This window comes from Idiotropiscis lumnitzeri, chromosome 3 (assembly GCF_059441095.1).
Source record: "Idiotropiscis lumnitzeri isolate Australia: NSW breed Sydney's pygmy pipehorse chromosome 3, RoL_Ilum_1.0, whole genome shotgun sequence".
In the NCBI taxonomy this organism is placed as follows: Eukaryota; Metazoa; Chordata; class Actinopteri; order Syngnathiformes; family Syngnathidae; genus Idiotropiscis; species Idiotropiscis lumnitzeri.
The window spans coordinates 5,724,879-5,745,609 of record NC_142393.1 but is presented as its reverse complement, the minus strand read 5'-3'; the positions used below and the strand labels follow the sequence as shown (position 1 = coordinate 5,745,609).

General features: G+C 44.8%; 1 protein-coding gene across 2 annotated transcripts in view; it reads left to right on the top strand.

Moving 5' to 3' along the window:
* LOC148339580 (histone deacetylase 4-like) overlaps positions 1-20,731 on the top strand; it is a 39,773-nt gene that overhangs the window by 14,942 nt on the left and 4,100 nt on the right. Inside the window, exons 3-24 of one of the 2 annotated variants that reach the window (XM_088290493.1) lie at positions 1,330-1,398; positions 8,219-8,499; positions 10,188-10,338; positions 10,838-10,961; positions 11,570-11,688; positions 12,939-13,067; positions 13,170-13,279; positions 14,276-14,410; positions 14,495-14,678; positions 15,286-15,518; positions 17,095-17,313; positions 17,415-17,610; positions 18,275-18,408; positions 18,479-18,581; positions 18,661-18,707; positions 18,814-18,921; positions 19,339-19,394; positions 19,553-19,640; positions 19,712-19,831; positions 19,924-20,021; positions 20,096-20,214; positions 20,440-20,573. In XM_088290493.1, coding sequence (XP_088146619.1) covers positions 1,330-1,398; positions 8,219-8,499; positions 10,188-10,338; positions 10,838-10,961; positions 11,570-11,688; positions 12,939-13,067; positions 13,170-13,279; positions 14,276-14,410; positions 14,495-14,678; positions 15,286-15,518; positions 17,095-17,313; positions 17,415-17,610; positions 18,275-18,408; positions 18,479-18,581; positions 18,661-18,707; positions 18,814-18,921; positions 19,339-19,394; positions 19,553-19,640; positions 19,712-19,831; positions 19,924-20,021; positions 20,096-20,214; positions 20,440-20,573 — 2,957 coding nt within the window. Of the gene's footprint in view, positions 1-1,084; positions 1,399-8,218; positions 8,500-10,187; positions 10,339-10,837; positions 10,962-11,569; positions 11,689-12,938; positions 13,068-13,169; positions 13,280-14,275; positions 14,411-14,494; positions 14,679-15,285; positions 15,519-17,094; positions 17,314-17,414; positions 17,611-18,274; positions 18,409-18,478; positions 18,582-18,660; positions 18,708-18,813; positions 18,922-19,338; positions 19,395-19,552; positions 19,641-19,711; positions 19,832-19,923; positions 20,022-20,095; positions 20,215-20,439; positions 20,574-20,731 lie in introns of those variants that run through there. The other variant, XM_088290492.1, reaches the window with a different exon arrangement.

The window sequence follows — 20,731 nt, the reverse complement described above, 5'->3', positions numbered from 1 at the left end:
TACCTGTTTGTTGTTCCCCTCGCCTGACCCCGCCGCTGCAAATGCCACCCATTTCTCCCCTGTTCGAAAGCGAGCTATTTCCAAGTCACATCGACGGCGGGATGGATCGGGACCAAATGTCCCATCTCAACTTAGGTCATCGCAGCGATTTGGCGCGTCTGAGGCGTAGCGAGGCAGCGCAAGACAAATCAGTGCAGGATGCGTCCTCGAGCTTGGCTGCTAATTAAGCGCATGTGCCAGCTCGGTCCAGAGAGAGTTCCAGAAATAGCGAGACGCTCGGCTGTTTTCCTCTCTTTCGGTCGTCCAAAGGGATTTTACATGGGTATCATCTCCCATGCGAAGAATAATTGCATGTTTTTGCCTCAGATGTGGATCAGGTGATTAAATCTAAAAATATGAGAATAAAATAAATAAATTAAAAAAATATATATATATATATTTTTTTTTTATTATTATTATTATTATTTTTTTTTAATTTTTTTTTAATTTTATTTATTTATTTATTTTTTTCATGTGTTAATATCAAAGCTTGTGTACCGATTCACTCTCTCCTCCCTTTTTGCACCCCGTTGGTGTTTTGCCTCCATTCCTCCTTGCCTCATCCTCCCCTCCTCTTGCCTCCTTACCTCTTGTCTCCCCCTACACCACCTCCTTCGCCTCCATCGCTCTCTGTCACTCTGCTTTTTATAGCCATTTCTTCCCAGGGCTCGGCAGCTACAAAAGCCTTTTCATGTTGCCACTATAATTACAGCCTACACACACACACACACGCACCCCCCCCACACACACACATGCACACACACAAACGCAGACACACACCGAGGAGTGCAGCAACAGCAGTGTGTCTTTGTGTTTGCATGTGTGTGCGTGCTCCGCATGTGCTGTTATACACAAAAGGGTGAGCTATTTTTACCTCCAACGCAACCCCCCCGCCCCTCTTTCGTCCCCCACCGCCGCCCCCCACCCCCCCAAATCCCTCATTGCTGCTGCCAGCCACGTTTGCTATGCTGAGCACAGACAGTATCAGTCGAGCCCCAACATCCCCCCCCCCCCCCCCCATTCGCACGCTGAACTCACGGCGATGCAGGCTGCTCTTCCCTTCACCACCCCTCACATCCGAGTGTGTTTCTGGGCGCCTCTGAAAATTCTCCATGTCACAGCCAGATGCTGGTGCAGTCGTCGCAGCACCAGGATATACGCTTGCCGTCGGGCAGATCGCTTGAAGCCCGCTCGCTCGGACCGAAGCGCCTGATTGTCGGGGTTGTTGCTGCAAGCGCATCCCAATGTTGCGGACCATATTTGAAGCGGAGTGTTCTCTCTCTCCCACAGAGGGGATCCTGGGAAAGGAACAGCCGCTGGAGGTTCTCAAGACGTCGGCGCTCAACCACATCCCAACAGGTTGGACACCCGTGCGCGCTTGTTTTTGTGCAGCGGCGTGTGTGCGTGCGTGTCTTTATGTGATCGTACTACAAACCACATCCTGTGCCGCTTTGCGTTGAATCTATTTTTTCCACCGTTTCATTCATGCATTAAAAGGCATTTTCTTTGCATTTAGTTTGCTTTTTGGAGTCATGTGAAATTGCTCTTGGCTTTTTTTTTTTTTTTTTTGAAAAGGAAAGCTCAGCTGTCCAAAAATAGCAAAACACTTGTGCATCGTCTGCTGCCGCACAGCAAAGACAAGAATGGTTGCTCTTTTCTGTTTATTTTCTTCTTATCTCATAATCTTAAGAGAGGATGGTCAAAACATCACCATCACTAACGACTTTAATTTCCGCTTGAAAACAAGCAAATGTAACTATCGGAGTGCACTGCATCATTGACTCCCATGGCTACTTTTTAGCATTCTGCAGCTGAGCTCCAAGCATTAGAGGTCAGTTCGCTTGTCGCTTTGCAAGAAGTCTCATCGCCAGCTTGTCCCAAACCTCACCGAGCCTTTTCATACTCCCCGCATGCTGTCAGGGGTGCTTTCCCGCCCTGCTGCCAGTTCAAGCTGATTAAATATTGAGACTCACCGGAATCACCTCCTTAAAAATTCTCATAGTCTGTTGTTGTCTTAGAAGCAAAGATGAACTCAGTCAAATGCAGTTTCCTTGTTGATGCAAATGGAGGATTTAGCATGAGTCCATCAATCTTTGTTGTTTTGAATTACAAAGCAGGGAGAGCTGAAGCAACAAGGTAAGCGAACGGCGTTTTAGTGGAACATAAATTATTTTTTTTTTAGATTATTTTTATTTATTTTTTATTTTTTGGACCATCTAATAATCTAACCACTCGAGGCTATTGTTTTGAATTCACGCGTGTGCACGATGGAGGTATAGATGGTTGTATGGAGCAGGTGGCAAGTTGGAACTCGCTTTTTGGCAGAATGCTCCAGCTTGCCACGATCTCTGCAAGGGTGTCATGATTACAATCACTTTGCGGCATGGTCGGGACCGGGCTGAGCTTTTGCACTTCTCCAAAACTTGCACTTTTCATGGAGGCCCAAAAAAAAGACAATTTTCCATGGAATTTAGTTTCGACTTTTATTTAAATCTCAAGAAATCACTGAGGGCAAGCGTTCTCTTTCAATGATGTTGAGAGCACAAACGACAGAAACAGAGCAAACGTTATTACGTCAAACAGTTACATTCAGACGCAAAACTATTTTTGATTGTATTATTGAAATGATTTATTCAATTATATTGAGTTTGAATGTCCGTTGCAGAGTATTCCAAGATGATGTTTTTTAGTATTGTGAAGAACAAGTTTAGATTGACTTGTTTTTTTTTATATCTAAATACATAATAATAAATAAAAATATTTTTAAAAAATTGTAGGAGGAAAAAATATATAATTACCATCAAGCGTGCTGTTGTTCTCCCACCAGCTTAAAAAAAAATGCTGAGGAAAATTATAGTGGTGGGAATAACGTATCATGTAAACAAAGTAGACTTGTTACTGAACAGATACGGCCCCGATTAAGAATGCAATTGTTTTTTTTTTTTTCCCCGGAGCAATTTGAGTCGCCATTTAAAAGTGCACTCGGTTATTTGTACACTTTATTTAAATATCATTCACTATTCCGTTCAGCAAATCGACTCCCTGTTTACATTCCTGTGACCAATCAAAAAATAGATTGATGTCACATGGTTATTGTGGACACATTTGGAATTTTAAAAGCATGACAATGCATTTTGGTTGTTGCTGTTTACAATTTCTATTGCGTAAGAAGTGTTTATGTTTGCAGAATTTATATATTTATAATTATGGACACTGTCATTGCGATATCAAAATTTTATGCCGTTTTACCTCCAGTGCTCATCCAGCCCCCCCCCCCCCTCAGAGGCCAATAATAAGTAAGCCGCCTGCCACTATTATTCTCCAAACAACAAAATCCTGTTCTTTCCCCCTTCTAAAACCCCCCTGCTGATAAATTCAACATATCCTCTTGGAGACTCTCCTCACCATCTCTAGGATTGGTTAAAGGAAAAAATGTCTGGCACATTTTACTAAACAGCACCGCTCCGCCCAGCATGGCATCTATTACGCCTAATGAGTGTGAAGCTGCAGTGGTCAGACAGTGGGGTACACACTAAGGGTCTGATTTAGTGAGATCCCGAATAGCAGGCGCTAAATTGCGTGTTCACTCACTCTAACAGATTGTGCGCTTTGTTGGCAAGAACTGCAAAAAAAGGGGGGTTCAAAACTAAACCGTATGAGACATGCGTTGAAATCTTCCAAGTTTATTAGATTAGCACGACGTTATTCGTGTGGGATCGAGGCCTGGCCTGACTGCAAATTGAATGTGGGGAAAATTCACGCTGCTTATAATTGCAATTTTTTTTCTTTTGTTTGTTTATTTTTCAGGATAAGAAATTTATAAGCGTGGAATCTGGTCCCAAATCATGAAGATGAGGGTGGTCTTAAAAATAGGAATCAGTGGGGGGTATCGTAAATAACGGGTGATAGGTAAAAAAATATATATATTTTTTTTTTATTCTGTAAATCAGATGAACCACAAATATACGTTTCTTCTGAATCTAATCTATAGCTCTTCAAACAAGCAACAAAGAACTTCTGGAACGGTTGAGCCGTTTGTATCCATATGGACACTTCATTAGGGACACTTAATAAGCAAGGAGGACAGCGACCCGGCTTGTCATCTCTGTGGTTGGAGCTCATCTTTAGGAGGGCTTTGTTCACCATAAAAAAATTGGGAGGTCACCGGAAGCGCTGGATGAATTTTGAAGTGATGGAATTGGAAGTGTCAGTGGAAGAGGCATAAGATTACATGTAAACGTGGCACAGTACACCCGTAAAACTGCTATGAGACAGGCGAGCACCAATTGTCAGTTGTGTTGAAATGACAGAGATGCATGAAAAGTTGAGTTGACAGGAGTTTTGTTATTCAAAATGTCAGAAATGTATTTGCCGATATGTCGTGGTTATATTTGTTGGCCTTTCAAAAACTTTTACACGCTAAAAAGTTCGCCCCGCCGCCTCTCATTCGACATTGCGCGGCATGCTGGTTTGCACATGCTTTCAGGTACGGTTTTAAAAGACATAAAATCAGCCAGCCATGTCACGTAATCTGATTTGTTTGCACATGGCTGGCGTCGGGCAAAATCCTTTTCCTCCCAAAATCATCACTTTCTAGGAAACCCCCAAAACGGCATGTTTGAAATTGCATCATCAAAGAGCCAAAGACAGTCTCAACACTTTAGATTGATCAATAAATTGTAAAAATAACACCCACAGGTATAGACTGAATAATTTGATGGATTTCCGAAAAAGAATACACGCACAATACACAAAATGGACTGCGCCGCGATATCCATACGTACAGTAAATCAGCTTCCATATCTGTTGCCGCGCGCAATCAAGCTTTTGTCCGTTTTTGCGCGTGCAAACATTTAGTAAATCAAACCCCAAGAATCTGAAATCAAAGTTGCCTGCCTTGTTGCATTGTGTGATATAAATAGATCAGCAATTGGAGCCAGAAGAGTTGTATAGTGTGCCTGAGGGGTCGTAAACATATTGTGGTTTGGTGCGGGGAATTGGCAGGACAGTACGAGGGGTGGAGGGGGGCGGGTTGAAGATGTCTGAGATGAAGTTGGAAACCCCCTGAGAGAAATATATGGTTACGTCAGTTGCACTAATTATTTATTTTTAGGTCTTGTAAAAAAATAATTGCTGGTATTTAGGAGGATGAGTGAAAAGTGCCATCATTCAGTTAGCAAACTGAGTAACACCTCAGTGACGCCTGCAAAAACACTCAAATATATTCAGTTAAATAATCAAAAACCTGAACAAATGTATTTGTATTCAAACACAGTGTCCTCCATATTTTTTAGTATCAGTTGTTATGATGTTTTAAATTCAAATTAATTCCATTTTTTGACAATTTTGGAAATGGTTCACCAGGCACAGAATCAAGCTCCTCCCATGGCCATCTCAGTCCCCAGACCCCAACCCCATTGAAAATGTGTGTAGCGAGCTAAAGAGGATAGTGACAGGACAGAATCCAGTTGGCTGGATGATTCAGAGCGGCTTCGCCAAGGGGAATGGTCCAAGATCCTTCTTTCTGTATTTTCCCGTCCTGTGAAACATTACAGGAGACCATGAGGTGCTGTTTTGTTGGCAAAAAGGGGCTTGTAAAAAGTAGTAACATCAGGCGCGCTAATAATTGGGACACGCAATTTAATGTAAAAGGAATTATTTCTTCATGTGATGTGGGATTTTTTTTTCCTGCTGAATAAATGTGCTTAGGTTGGATTTTTCCTCTTAAAAAAAAAACTATATTTAGGAAAAGACTACTTATTAGAATTTAAAGAACACATCTTAATCGGGGGTGCCAATAATTACGGAGCGCACTGTAATAGCTCACTGACTTCTACGCATTAGAAATCCTTAGATGGTTCCATGCGGAACCATTTTGCGGGTCTATTTATTTGGGAAAATGAAGGAAAAATTCCACGCCGGGAATTTCAGCTTGCATTATTAAATCACTCACCAGAGAGGGGGGGGTATTGTTAACAGCATGATGATTGCGAGCACGAGGCAGGCCCAAATCGAGTTGATTGCCCTGGTGAAGTGAACGTTGTGCTCAGCGACTAGGTGTGTGTGTGAGATGTCAGTTCCTGGAAAAGCACACGGCTGCGTAATAAACCAACTGCATGCTCTCTGATGTCACCGCTGGGGAAACGAGGCAGGAGAGAGCGAGACGGTGCCCTAGCAGGTTAAAGACGGCAAGATGATGAACAACGGAGTGAAAATTGCCAGCCGCGGAACACAATATGGGCGCTCCGATGAGCAAGAAGGGGAGTTCCCTCGTGGAGGCAAGACGGCGAAAAAGCAAAACACTGATGGGTAATAGCGTCTCCGCGTTTGCGTGTGATGTGTGCATTTGTCAAGCGTGCCTTACGAGGTTCTTGACATTTGTGTTCAGGCGAAGTGGCTTGTGTTTTGCCAGGGACTCGCCACCCGCACAGGAACATTTTGTACGGCAAGAGTGGGAGTGTTACTTATGGCTTTGCATTAGCCAACAGTGGACTGACGTTAATTGGCTCGCTGCTCTGCTTCGTTAAACTATTTTATAGATGGGAGAAGTCAGCTTGAAAAGACAAATTAAAATGACAGAAACTTGAATTAAGAAAGGAAAAAGTTCATCACCGCCCAGCCATTCCTGGCCAATGAAGTTGAGTGTGTGTGTGTGGGTGTGCCACAAATGCATTTATACAAGGCGGGGTGTGTGTGAGTGTGTGAGAGAGAAAGAGAGAGTTAATTTTATTCAATTATACGATTTGATTCATCTTTTGATTACCAATCAACTCTAGTCGCTCTTTGTGAGGGCGACATGAAGCAACTTCGTTTGATCAGCTTCATATGAAGATTGATTAAGACAGTCACAAGTATTGTAATGTCGTAAGTATTATCAAGGATTGTTGCTTCAAGGAAAGCTCACTTTAATCATTTGATCTGATACAATAGCCGTTATTTTTTACAATTGTTAAAATACTTTGTCATTCATGACCAAATCAGAACAGAATTGGAACAATGTGTGAACAGTGTGGGGAAAGCCGTTCCATCCAAGATCCTCCGCAGAACTGTGACCTAAACCTGCATCAAACACTTTTGGTACGATTTGGAACAGGAGATGAAAGCAGAAGTGACATCGAACTGGAATGATGGACCAAAATTTCCACACACCCCAAATGACAGATGCTAAATTAAGACATTGTGCGTTACTGTCCATGTGGTGCGTGATCTGCTTAGATTGTGACGACAAGTGTATTTAAAAATTTTAAAAAGGCTTTTGCGCTTTATACAAAAACTCCTGAATAACATTGTAAAATTGATTTTTGTTTCTGGCATTTCCCAAAACTTTTGTAAGTGGTAAAATATCTATTAATTCTGTCATAACTCGTTTTACCTCCTCACAACAATAATCTCAATCATCATTAAGGACAGCAGTTTCCGGTACCACCTGCCATCGAGACGAAAGTTCTGCTGGCAGGACAGAACGTGGAGTGGGGATGTGGATTAGAAGATGCGAACAGGGATTGGGATGAAGTTGGAAACTTCCCAAAAGAGCTTTACAGTGAAATGAATTGCAGCGATGACATTTTTTTTTTTCCGCTGACAAAATCAATTGTCATGCTGTTTCAGAGGATGAGTAGAAGCATCAACAACGGGAAGACCATGCAACGAGGGGGAATAATGAGAAATTCCTTTTCCTCTCATCCTTTGGTCAACAATTATTTAAAGCATGAAAAAGAATTCATTACCCACTGGGAAATACATTTTTAAGGGGCCAATCCTAAAGAAGCGGCTCTTGAAAAAGAGCCCAAATTTCGGTGAGATTGGTGTGAGTGAAAATGTCCGCAGATTCCAAAGCGTTTGTGCGATCAAATGTGTTCTTGATGATAAGTGGCAACAAATGCCCTATGTGACTCTTCAATCATTGTGACTTTATGATTAAGTGATCATTTAACTGAAGGTCAATGGGGAGTTCGAGAGATTCGAGTCCCATTTCTCAATTTGCAAAAAAAAAAAATGGAGACATCTGCTTTTGCATTTCAACTCTTCATTTGGATTCAATTGCACACACGGTCATAATGCCGTGGCCGGCCGGTGTATAGTGCGCTGATTGAACAAGTCCTTCACCGTCGATTTGCGTCGCTCCATAAATACGGCCGCACGGCTCGGCCTCACGTCTCCTCTTGTCCCGTCTCAACAGTGGATATCAATTCAGCGCTGCCGCTGCGCCTCCCGCCCGCCGCCATCCCCATGGACCTGCGTGTGGACCAGCAGCAACAGGTGTCCCCTCTGTCCCCGCCCCGCCAGCAGGCCGGCGGGGGCGTCGCCCCCGCTCCCGTGCGCGAGCAGCAGCTGCAACAGGAGTTGCTGAGCCTGAAGCAGAAGCAGCAAATCCAGAGGCAGATCCTCATCGCCGAGTTCCAAAGGCAGCACGAGCAACTTTCCCGCCAGCACGAGGCCCAGCTCCAGGAACACATAAAGGTAAATCATCATTATTCACCACGGCTTAAATTGGCTCTTTAATTCCCTTCGAGGCGACGAGAGCAAGTCATTTTGGCGCCATGTGCTCAAACCCAGGGCTGGAAAATGTGCGCAAATTGCCGGTGGCCCGTTGGAGTGAAGTCTATTTCTGTTAAGATGCCGAAAAAATTTGGAGGCAAGGCTCCATTCCATATGAGAACTCCACATGGCAGACGTCAAGCTCACTGGACTGGAAAGCGAATCGAGATCAGCACACCCACACTCGCTGCCGCTCTCCTGTGGCGCGGAGATGTCTGAAAAATATTCCTGAGCTCATTTAGTAAGAGTACATGTGTCATGTGCTCCTAAAGCTGAATAAAATGATTGCGAGGCAAGAAGATTAGATTGCGCTATGGAGAATCATACAAGTTTGCGCCTTGCTTTCTCTCTTTGCCCACACTCACATCCTTGCCTTTCCTTTCCGCTTTATCGTCTTTCCTTCCTCCCTTACTGTTTTATTTCCCCATCTTCTCTTTCCTTATTGTCTTACTGTGTACAATTTCCTTCATCTGTCCCCCTCTCCTTTTCTCATTCCCTTCAGTTTGTCTCATTTCCTCCCCCTTTTTTCCCCCCTCTTTGCCTTCCCTGTGTCACTTCCTTCCCTTCTGTCCCTAATGTACCTTTTCTCCATTTTGCTTTCTTTTCGTCCACGTTGCTTCTTGAGGGATGGGCACTGTTGACGGGAGGTCCTTCCGCTTGTGGTGGGGCTGCAAGATCGCTCGGGTGTAAGCCGGTGACTCACAGCCCTGCCAGGGAGGCCCGTCCTCAATCAGCCCCGTTCACCGTGTACGCCCACACACACACACACACCGGCAGCAAGCCATTTAAAGCATTCAATTGCTCTCAAATGTCTGCAAACACACGGTTACACAAATGTACATTTGCAGGCGGGGGGGCGGGGCTAGGAAATAGCTGGCGCTTTGGCTCGTCTCACGAGTCCCGCCTCACCTTCCTGTCACCCTCAACCAATAATTTGTTCACCGACTCGCGTATTTGCCGCTTTTGGCATGTCCCTGCTGCTTTGTAGGGTCCATTGATCTTGAAGTCAGTTCCACTGCCGGCACATGATTGCCAGCCCCAGGTTGTCTAAAAGAGTGTTTTCCCAACCTTTATTGAGTCAAGGCACAAAGATAATGATGATGTGTGTGGTTAGTGGAGGAGAATTTAATTGGGCTGCCTGTTATTATTCTTCACTGACACAAACAGATGAACAAAGATACGATATTTAGAGTAAATAAATCCTTTTTGGCGCGCTTAAGTGAGGTTGGATGATTTGTTGCAGCACACCTGATGATTTCTCAAGGCACATGTGTAACAAGGCGTAAGTTGTGGTTTGTTTATTATACATTGTGATAGCTTCCTGCTCTTATCTGGAGGGATAATGATGATTTATTTAATTCCTGAAGCGAGTTCACAAATGTTTTTAAGCGCTCAAAATGCTTCATAAACCTGCCAGACATAATTATTTTTGGATGACTAAAACGCAGCACAAGTACACTGCAAAGTGGAAGAAATGCACCCTTGAGACTTGTGATCCAACAAAAGACGATTTGAAATGTTTGAAATTGGACAAACTCCTTCTCTCCTTCGGTGTTTGCTCATATGGCTATTGCCTTTTTTTTTGTTGTTGTTGTTGTTCATTCCTGCAGCAACAACAGGAGCTTCTGGCAATCAAGCACCAACAGGAGCTGCTGGAGCACCAGAGGAAAATGGAAAACCATCGTCTGGAGCAAGAGCTGGAGAAGCAGCAGCGTGAACAGAAGTTGCAGCTGCTGAAGAACAAGGAACGGGGGCAGGAAAGTAAGCGCGAATATTTTTCAAATGGATTCTTCCATTTGTTCAGTCAAAAACCGGATTTAAAAAGTTGATTCCGAAATAGTTTTTAATGAAGTGATCGATCAAAAAGATTTGTCCATATACAGGAGCAGGCGAAGGATGTTTTAAGTGAGGAAATTAAATACTGTTGAGTGTTGGATGCAAGTTTCCATTTCCGTGCATGTCAGTCTATTTCCATTTTGCTTGGAGATACTGCTCACTGAATGCCGTCCAGGTGCTGTCTAAACTGGTGGCCTTGGCACGAAATCCAGTTTTTAATGCTGGCTGCTGTAAGCGGACAGGAGTCCTTGAGCGCCGTTTGCACTCGGCATGCCTGGAAAATGATGGCGGCTGCGTTTGTGTGTGTTGGGTTAAAGTTGGCGCTCTGCTAACACTGTCGAGCACACAATTTACACATCCACTTTGTTATTGGAATGCACGTGTCATACCCTCTGTATGGTTTGTTTGGTCTTTTTCCGCACAGGTGCGGTGGCAAGTACGGAGGTGAAGATGCGTCTCCAGGAGTTTGTCCTGAACAAAAAAAAGGCCCTGGCGCAGCGGAGCCTCAACCAGGGTGGCCCCCTCAATGACGCTCCCTACTGGTACAGGTAAGGGGACCGCACTGGGGTGCTGCAGCGAGCCAAAATAAACCAGCTTTTACTTTATCGGCCTTGAAAGTTTAAAAAAAAGTCCGATGCCGATAATCGGACCCACCTATGCTGTTCCTATCCCAGTTCAAATGTCAGGTTTTATTGATGTATAACAAAAGACACCAGGATAAATCATTTCAGAGCCTTTGACGCCATTAATTTGACTTGTAACCTTTGAAATATAAAAAATAAAAAAACAATTAGAAAGGGAAAATAAAAACATTAGTTTAAAACTATAGTGCGGCTGTGTTCATAATTACAGTATCGCAAAGCTTCTGCTTCAGTGTATGCTGAGTGATGGATGCTATAAAAAAAAAATGATGTGGACAAAACACATGTGAGAGCACGTTATTGGAACTTGATGATAGGGGCTCTTAACTTTGATGCTCGTCCCTGAGTCGTTATTGTTGCATCTCTGCAGGTGTGCACACTTTGCTGCTTCCTCTCTGCAATCCCACATTGCGTGCATGACATGATTCCTATCAGCACAAATTTCCCACAACATAACTGACTTGACTGTTAGTTGGTGGTTATAACGGATGATTTTTATTTTTTTTCTGGCATAGAAAAACTCAGCACAGCTCTCTTGACCAGAGCTCACCTCCACAGACTGTTATGTCCACCTATAATCACCCTGTTCTGGGTGTCTACAATCCACGGGATGACTTTCCACTTCGGAAAACAGGTGTGACACACGCACACACACACACACACACAAACGCACGCAAGGCACAATAGCACTTCTGTGCGCATTTCCCTTTTTGAGATGGAAGCCGGCACTGCACACCGCAGCACAATTTGAATGTCAACACTATAACCTGAGAAATAACATGGCAGATGTTAATAGTCCAATATGTGCTAAAACATCACGGATGCACCCGAGGGGCAACAGACATCACCCAATGTTGTCGCTTTGTGCTTTTTGAAAGAAGAGATGCAAGGCGTGCTTTTCACTGAAGAGCGACTGCCTGAGTCAGAAGGCAGACAACTTCATAGCGCCGCTTAAGAGAACATCGGCGGGCTTGTACATGAGCGTGAGGTCCCGGTGATTTGTGATGAAAATAAAAAGCATGCTGTGTCGCAAAGTATGGGTTTCGCCAAGTCTGCGGGCCCTGTTTTTGTAGCGCAACTGGCTCATCTTCGTTTTCATGCTGGGGAAAGTCAAGATTACCATGTTTGGGAATTTGACAGACTGTGTGAGACCGGGTCGAAGTTGCGGCGCTGGTGGTGTAACACGATTTTGGTGGATTTGACTCAGGCGCTGGCAGACGGATTCTGATCACCGCCGACATGTGTGGGTGGATGGTGTGTGTGTGTTGGGAGGGGGAGGTTGCCACACACAAATGTAACATCGGGGTGGAAGGCTTTGCAGTGGCCAATTCATATCATCTGCAAGAGCAAATCTTGCAGTTCCTTATCAACATACTTTGCCCACGCCGATTTCAGCTGTGTAGACTGCGCACCTCAGCTGTGCTGAATTTAAAGAGAATAAGCCGCGTCGATTCATCGTAAATCAAGTTGGCTACGGCGCAAACCCCTATTCTACCAGCGCCCGTCGACAAAAAAGCCAAAAGATAAAAAAGCTCCACCAATATGCACAGTTAGTCTGCACTTTGCGCTAAACCTTTCTCCGTCTCCATTTACAAGTCTGTGACAGCACATACCAAAGTGCAAAAAAGCCTCCCAAATTTGAGCTAATTTCCGAGTTTGGATCACTATTTGCCTTGGATAGAAAGCATCTAAATAGGAAGAATGGTACACTAATGAATAGTGGCATGTGATCGCAGTTACCGAACGTTTTTTTTTTTTAACAAAGGACCTCTATGGCTGGTGTTGACCGACATGTATTGCTCACATCGATAAAGAGCGCAACCAGTAGCGTCCCAACACCTCTTTAGGTCGATAAAGCACTTTTGAAAAACGTCCTCCTTTCAGCCTCCGAACCCAACTTGAAGCTGCGCTCCAGGCTGAAGCAGAAGGTCAGCGAGCGGAGGAGCAGTCCACTCCTCCGTCGTCGAGACAGCCCCATCGCCTCTGCAAAAAAGCGCTCTCTCGACATGGCAGGTAGCGAGCTCCCTTTCAGTGTTTTGATGACAGAGCGTTTTGGTTTGTGGACTGGATACATTCAAGTGTTTTTTTTTTTTTCCATGTATGTGCTCGATGCAGATTCTGCTTGTAGCAGTGCCCCAGGCTCGGGCCCCAGCTCCCCCAACAACAGTTCCAACAACATCCCCAATGAAAACGGCATCACTGTGTCAGTCTCCAACAGCAAAGAGGTAATTTACGCTCAGTGTTCTCCACTCAGCACATTAAAGATCAACATAAAACCTTCGTACTATCCCATGTTCTGCCAGATTAGTTTGGCAATTTTTGTGCTGGTGCTGAGCTCCAGGTGCTCGTTATTGCTTTTAAAGCCAGCAGTGTGTGTGTGTGTATGAAGGCAAAGAGTGAATGCTCTTCCATTGGCGAGTCAGCAGAGGAGGACGAGTGGTGTGTGGAGGAGGCTTGTGAACATCACAGCTCTATCGCAGTCACTTTGCCAACATCTCCCCGTCTTCTAGTCCAGACTTGCCACTTCAATCACAACCTTTGCCAGATTTTTTTTTTTTGGTGTACATTTATTTTATTGTTAGGTAGGTATTCCATAAAAAAAAAAAAAAAAGCTGTGGTAATTTTGGGCCTTATTTAAGTGGATTTGTGGCAAATTGGTTTGTTGTGCCACAAATTCAGGGTGTACCCCACCGACAGCTGGGATCGGCTCCAGCACACTCGCGACCCTCGTGAGGATAAGCGGCTTGGATAATGGATGGAGGGTTTGTTGTGTGGCTGTAGGCGGTCGCACTCGTCCGTACGGATTTGTTGTTTCCTGACAAACCCAGAAAGATAAAAAGTTAAACCCAATACTCAGCAAGTATTAATTGAGCGAAACTTAGCATCATTACCCCAAACAGATGAGTCATCAATTGATTTCATGTCATAAATGATCATTTTGGAAAAAAGGTGGTGCGATTCCAGACGCATCCCCCGCCTCCACCTGACATCCCCTGGAGCGCACTGAGACGCGTTCAGCTCTCGATTGTCAAAAGTTATAATTATGATTCTTATTGCTTTTGTAGGTTTTCTACATTTTGTTCCCTGGTGTTCATAATAAGTTTCGGGATCTTTTTCCTTGCTTTAACTTATTATCTTCGAGTGTACCCTCTCATGCGTTTATTTTGTTTAATTTAATTTAATTTTATTTACTCTGAGTGTTTGTTAAAATGTGTTTTCAGGCATCCATGAGCCAGAGGGTGTGCAGTGGTGCTGAGCGGGGCTCTATTAGCCAGCTCTCCCTCTACACGTCTCCATCCTTACCAAACATCACCTTGGGCTTGCCTGCCACTGCCACCGCCACTGCTGCCTCCAATGTAAAAACCCGACTTTGCCGTAGCAGGCTGGAGATGCATATTTGAGTGACACTGACAGCTGTATTTTTCTTCCTTTCCCTTCAGGTGACATCTGCTCAGCAAGATGGCAGTCTGCAACCAGCGCTCTCCCTCAGCCCTCCTTTTCTCTCAGGTGGCCACTTGACACCCTACCTGGTTGAAGCGGCAGCGGGGACAGGCGGGCACAGTCCGCTGCTTCAACACATGGTCCTCATGGATCAGACTCCTGCACAGAGCCCCCTGGTGACAGGTAGGAAAAGTCACCATAAACCAGTTAATTGAGATTAAAAATAATAATGACTGCAGTGTGGCTGTCCACTGTGCGCATGTTTACTCTCACAGACATCCATTTATAATCCTGACCTCCCTTTTTTTTTTTTCCCCTCTTCCTGTGCACTGAGCGAGCGTATTGTTGCTTTTTGCAGGCATTAGCAGTGATCATCCACTAATGCACATGAAGACGCATCACATGTGCTCGTGGAGGAACTTTAAATCAAATACACGTGCACACAGACAGTGAATTTTGCATGGCGAATGAGATTGCTTCTCAGTTTAATCACACAGAGCAATTAGCAAAACATGTTAGTGAAAACAAATGAAAAGGAAAACAAATAAGTGTGTATCAGTGCCGTGGGGTAGCTTGCTCACGAACCTCTCGAAAAGGAACTAAGCTGTTCATTTTTCTCATTGTGTCATCACTGTAAAAGAGTAGCAGTCTGGCAGGCCAGATGGTAGGTTTTTTTTTTATTACATCTGCTAAACCATATTAAGTCTGACTTTTGGAAGACTAAGAATATGTGTTGTCATATTTTATGGCCCCGTCACTAATGCGCCCTTCTTCTCTGGCTGCTCCCCAGGTGTAAGTGGCTTGTCCATGTCGCCGGCAGCCTCCATGGCCAAGCTGCAGCGCCAGCACCGACCTCTAGGCCGCACTCAGTCGGCCCCGCTGCCTCAAGGGAGCGCTGCCCAAGCCCATGCCCAGGCGCTCGCTCTACAACAGCTGGTGGTCCAGCAGCAGCACCAACAGTTCCTGGAGAAGCACAAACAGCAGTTCCAGCAACAGCAGCAGCAACAGCTTCAGTTCAACAAAGTAAGGAGAGTAGAAGGGGGAGTTAATCAGAGTAGTCTCGAGGGGAACCGTGTGGCATTATGACGCATCAAGATGAATGTTTGAGTGTTTCTCGGACAATAAGTCAAAATGGTTCCATACAATCGAGTGAGACTATTTAGTAAAAAATGGATCGCCGTAATGATACTGTTGAGAAGGAAGCGGTCAACCTCGGAGGTAAGTGCATGCATATTCATTTCCGCCGATGTACCCTCATCGTTTTATTTATTTGCGTCACTCATGGCTCTTTGAGAAAGAGTTTGGGAAGATGATGTAACCACAGTCATTTGATTTTGTGATGCATGAAAGGCTCTTTGTGTGGTATAATGCGGGCATGTCTGACCATATTAATCAATGACAGCGTAATAAAATTAATGGGAAAAAATAAGTCAAGATTTTTAGATGAACTGAAGTTTTTTTTCTTTTTTATGGGGTGAGGTCACTGATGTAGCAGCTCACTTGCCTGATTTCCGTACAGGCCGAGGTTCAATTCTCACTCAGTCTCTATATGTGTGGCGACCAGTCCAAGGTGTAATCTGTCTTTTGCCTAAAAGTCAGCTGCGAAATGCTCTTCATGATAAATAATTTATGTGCTTTAAAAAATGCTCTGATATATATATATTTATATATATATATATATATATTTTTTTTGTCTTCAATTTAAGGCAACTGTGGCTGTGTCACCATAAATAAAAGACGACATCCTTGCTCAGAAATTCATATTGTTCATTAAAAAAAAAATCCAGGCTGATAATAATTGTGCACAGGAGATTGAAAACAAAACAAAAACTAATAATGATAAGGATATGGTCTGCGTAGGTGTATGTGTGTGTGTGATGTTTCGCATGCTCTTGATTTGCACATCTCTTGTCCAAGTTCTCTCTTTCCCCTTTTTATGTTGATGAGTAGGTGGATGCTGATTTGGGCTTGTGTGTGTGTGTGTGTGTGTGTGTGTGTGTGTGTGTGTGTGTGTGTGTGCGCAAATGTGCATTAGTGGTCCACGTCCATATGACCATGGCCAAGTTTCCATGGGCTGTGAGGTACTCCTTGGTTACCACGGTAACAGAGCACAAGCTTGTGCCTCATATGTTCTGAGTGGAAGCAAGCAGCTGTCGCCCTGATAGCTGCACCTATTGGAAGTGGGCGGATGAATCAAGGGATTTTCTCTCGTCCGCATCCTCCGCTCTGCGCTCCTCCCAAGTGCTTTTTGAGCTCCCCATTGGCTGCTTTCCACATGACTAGTCCGTGATACACCAGAAACTGGTTTGACAGGAGTAAATGTGTGTTGTGTGGTCTGCCCGGCTTGTGGGTCTGGCTCGAGCTGTCAGAATCCTGTGATGTCAATGTTGTCCCCTGGTGACAAGGGAGTCAAGGGAGGGCACGGTTCATTTCAAAAGAGACAAAATTGAGCCGTACACAGAAACAAACCTGAGTGAAAACTAATTTCTCATCACAGAGTTTGTCTGCGGTGTCTCTGAATTCAATCCACTTTCAAGCGAACTCGTTAGCTCCCACTGTCCCCTCACACCATTACTGTCCTGCCTCTGCATCGCCACAGTTGATAGCCAAGCCCAGCGAGTCGCCCGTGGGCCGCCAGCACCAGAGCCACCCGGAGGAAACGGAGGAGGAGCTGAGGGAGCACCAAGATGTCGGCACGCTACCGCTAGGGGTCACCATCAAGCAGGAGCCTCCCGACCCGCAGGAGCTCCAGGAGGAAGCGCTACAGCAGCACCGCGAGCGGGAGAGGCAGGCGGAGCAGGAGCTTCTCTTCAGACAGGTAAGAACGAGGCTCTTGGGGAGGAAGGGGGTGGGGGGGTGTAAAGTCCACAGAGCTTCGGACGGCGGTAAAAAAAAAAATTTGTATGTTTGTCTGAGCAGCAGGCACTCTTATTGGAGCAGCAACGAATTCACCAGCTGAGAAACTATCAAGCGTCCATGGAAGCTGCCGGCCTGTCAATCTCCTTCCCAGGACACCGGCCTTTATCCCGAGCCCAGTCGTCTCCTGCTTCAGCCTCCCCCTTCTCCATCAGTGTCCCACAATCTGATCCACCCATCAAGCCTCGCTTTACCACAGGTGAGACCCGCCTCTTTTTTTGTGGTGGATGGTAATGAAGCACAAATATCTTGTTAGAGTACTTGATTTTTCAGGTATCTGTACTGTTTTGTCCAGAATTAAGTGTACTTAGACAAATTGTGAAAATTGTGTAAATTTAACTGAGGTTGAGCTCTCCATCGATTGATATGTTTGGGGTCTCGTAAAGCGACAAAAAAATTATTTTGGGGGGGGGGCTATGAGAGTGATTTATAGTGAATGTATTGTCTTGACATTCCAAATAAATCTTCATTTAGCCAATTTAGTATTTTTCTGTACTCGATTCACATTGACAAGGTTATGGGAACCTAGAATTGATAACATTAAAGTTAAGTTTGGTTTTAAAAATAAATTAACATCGTCATGTGAATTTTGTCTACTTCTTGTACTATGTAAGTAAATAAAAGAGGGAAAATATTTGTCCAAAAATGTTTTATTGTGCCAAGTTGTCAAAATAGATAATGTGTGTAGTCATTTATTCATATTTAAAGGTTTTGTTTTATTTTATTTTATTTATTTTTATTTATTTATATTATTTGATTTATTATTTATTTATTTTATATTTATTATATAACCCGGGGCGCTAATAATTACGGAGGACAGTGTAAGACTACAAAGTATGAGTCTCTATTTGTGTTTCCCTCAGGTCTGGTGTACGATTCTCTAATGCAGAAGCACCAGTGCATGTGTGGCAACACCAACAGTCATCCAGAGCACGCGGGCCGCATCCAGAGCATCTGGTCCCGCTTGCAGGAAACCGGACTCAGGGCGCAGTGTGAGGTAATCTCTCCACATTTCTTCATTACACCAAGTTGTAAAGGCGCTCAGCATCTGATTTGTGTCTGTGCAGTGCATCCGTGGGAGAAAGGCCACACTGGAAGAACTGCAGACGGTTCACTCTGAAGCCCACGTCCTGCTGTATGGAACCAACCCTCTCAGACAGAAACTAGATTGTACGTCCACACACACACACGCAGGGTCACTAAGCCTTTGCATTTACTTGACCTGACGTAGTTTTTTCTGACTCACCAGGTTCAATCACGCCCATGTTCGTGCGGCTACCGTGTGGCGGAGTGGGCGTAAGTGGCGTGATACTTGATATGTGGAACACAAATGAAACAGAATAGAGTAAAGCCAGTCTATACATGGTGACGGGGTGTGTGTGCGTGTGTGTGTGTGTTTCAGGTGGACAGTGACACTATTTGGAATGAAGTCCACTCCTCCAGCGCAGCTCGCCTCGCCGTCGGCTCTGTTGTGGAGCTCGTCTTTAAAGTGGCCACCGGGGAGCTGAAGGTATCGCATTCATCATATTTTGTAAGCCAATTATTTTTAAATATAATGACGTAATAGGACACTGATACCAGCATCTGTCGGTATTGGTGCGGGTATTGTGCAGTCGACCCCCGCATACTTGCGGTTCAGCACACACGGATTCAAACATTCACAGTTTTTTTCCTCAATATTTATAAATATATTTGAAAATTATTCGATTTTTTTATTTTGTTAATTTTTTCCCCCCGGATAAGACGCAGCACATGTGCCGTATTTTCCGTCACTCCTTTTTTTTTTTTCGTCTTTTTTTGTTATTCTGCTATTCATGGCCGCTTACTGTGTTTTTCCCTGAATCCATTTCCTGCCAACTCTTCAAGCCCATTTCAAACTGTATTGCTGTGGTTGATGGCTTGTTGTTCCTCTTGTCCGTTTCCCCAGAATGGTTTCGCTGTGGTGCGACCTCCAGGACACCACGCAGAAGAAAGCACTCCCATGTAAGGCCAATGCTATCATCCTGCTCAGTACAAAACTACAAATATCAGTCATATGATGCCCGGGACAGAAATGACACTCATTTCAGTTCATCGTGCTTCCATTTAAAAAATAAAAACAAAGTAGATAGTAAACATCTGACTGTCTTTTGCCAATCCAGGGGCTTCTGCTACTTCAACTCTGTGGCCATCGCTGCCAAACTGCTGCAGCAGAGACTCAACATCAACAGGATCCTCATCGTCGACTGGGTAAGCACGCCGGTTGGTTTGACGATAACGTCCACTTGCGGAAAGCCCGTCGCTCACAACCTGTCATTTAGGATGTTCACCACGGCAACGGCACCCAGCAGGCCTTCTACGACGACCCCAATGTTCTGTACCTGTCTATTCATCGCTATGACGACGGCAACTTCTTCCCCGGTAGCGGCGCACCTGAGGAGGTGAGAAAATGTGCTTAGGTGCAGGCGTTTGTCATTTTGTTCAAAAGTCTTCGTCAAAAGTAGGATGTAATACGTTTCTGTCCCGTCTGCAGGTGGGAAGCGGCCCAGGAGTCGGGTTCAACGTCAACGTCGCCTTCACCGGAGGCCTTGACCCACCCATTGGAGATGTCGAGTACCTGGCCGCCTTCAGGTGCCAGGCGGACCCTCAACGACATACAGTTTGGAAATAATGTCAAAAGTCTGAAATGTTGTCTCACATCTTAGGTCAGTGGTGATGCCCATTGCCAACGAGTTTGCTCCCGACATCGTGCTCGTGTCCTCTGGCTTCGACGCAGTGGAAGGACACCCTCCACCGCTTGGAGGCTACACGCTGACATCCAAATGTGGGTACAAGGTCTTGTAAAGTGAGCTTCTTATCTCCTCATTAAGCCGCAGGGGTATTTACTATATGAGGACCCAGCAATGCCTGTAAAAATAATTGATGCCCCCCACTAATGCCCTGTAAAAATGTTTATAATCGCTTATATTAATAGTTTAAATGGTAATTATAACCCGATCCCGTTGCTCTTTAAAACTGTACGCCAACCACTCTGCTCGCTGTCGTTTAGGTTTCGGCTTTCTGACCCGCCAGCTGATGAGCCTCGCCGGAGGCAGGTTGGTCCTGGCTCTGGAAGGGGGTCATGATCTAACGGCCATCTGTGACGCCTCAGAGGCCTGCGTCGCTGCATTGCTGGGGCAGGAGGTGAGCAGGCCGCTTTCCAATGATCATTTCGACTCCTTTAATCGAGTAAATAGGACACACTCAAAGTGGACACGGTTGTCGAAGTTGGAATGCTTGATTTCTCTCTTGACATTTCAAATCGTCACCTGCAAATGTACAGTCAGATAAAAGCTCCTGAG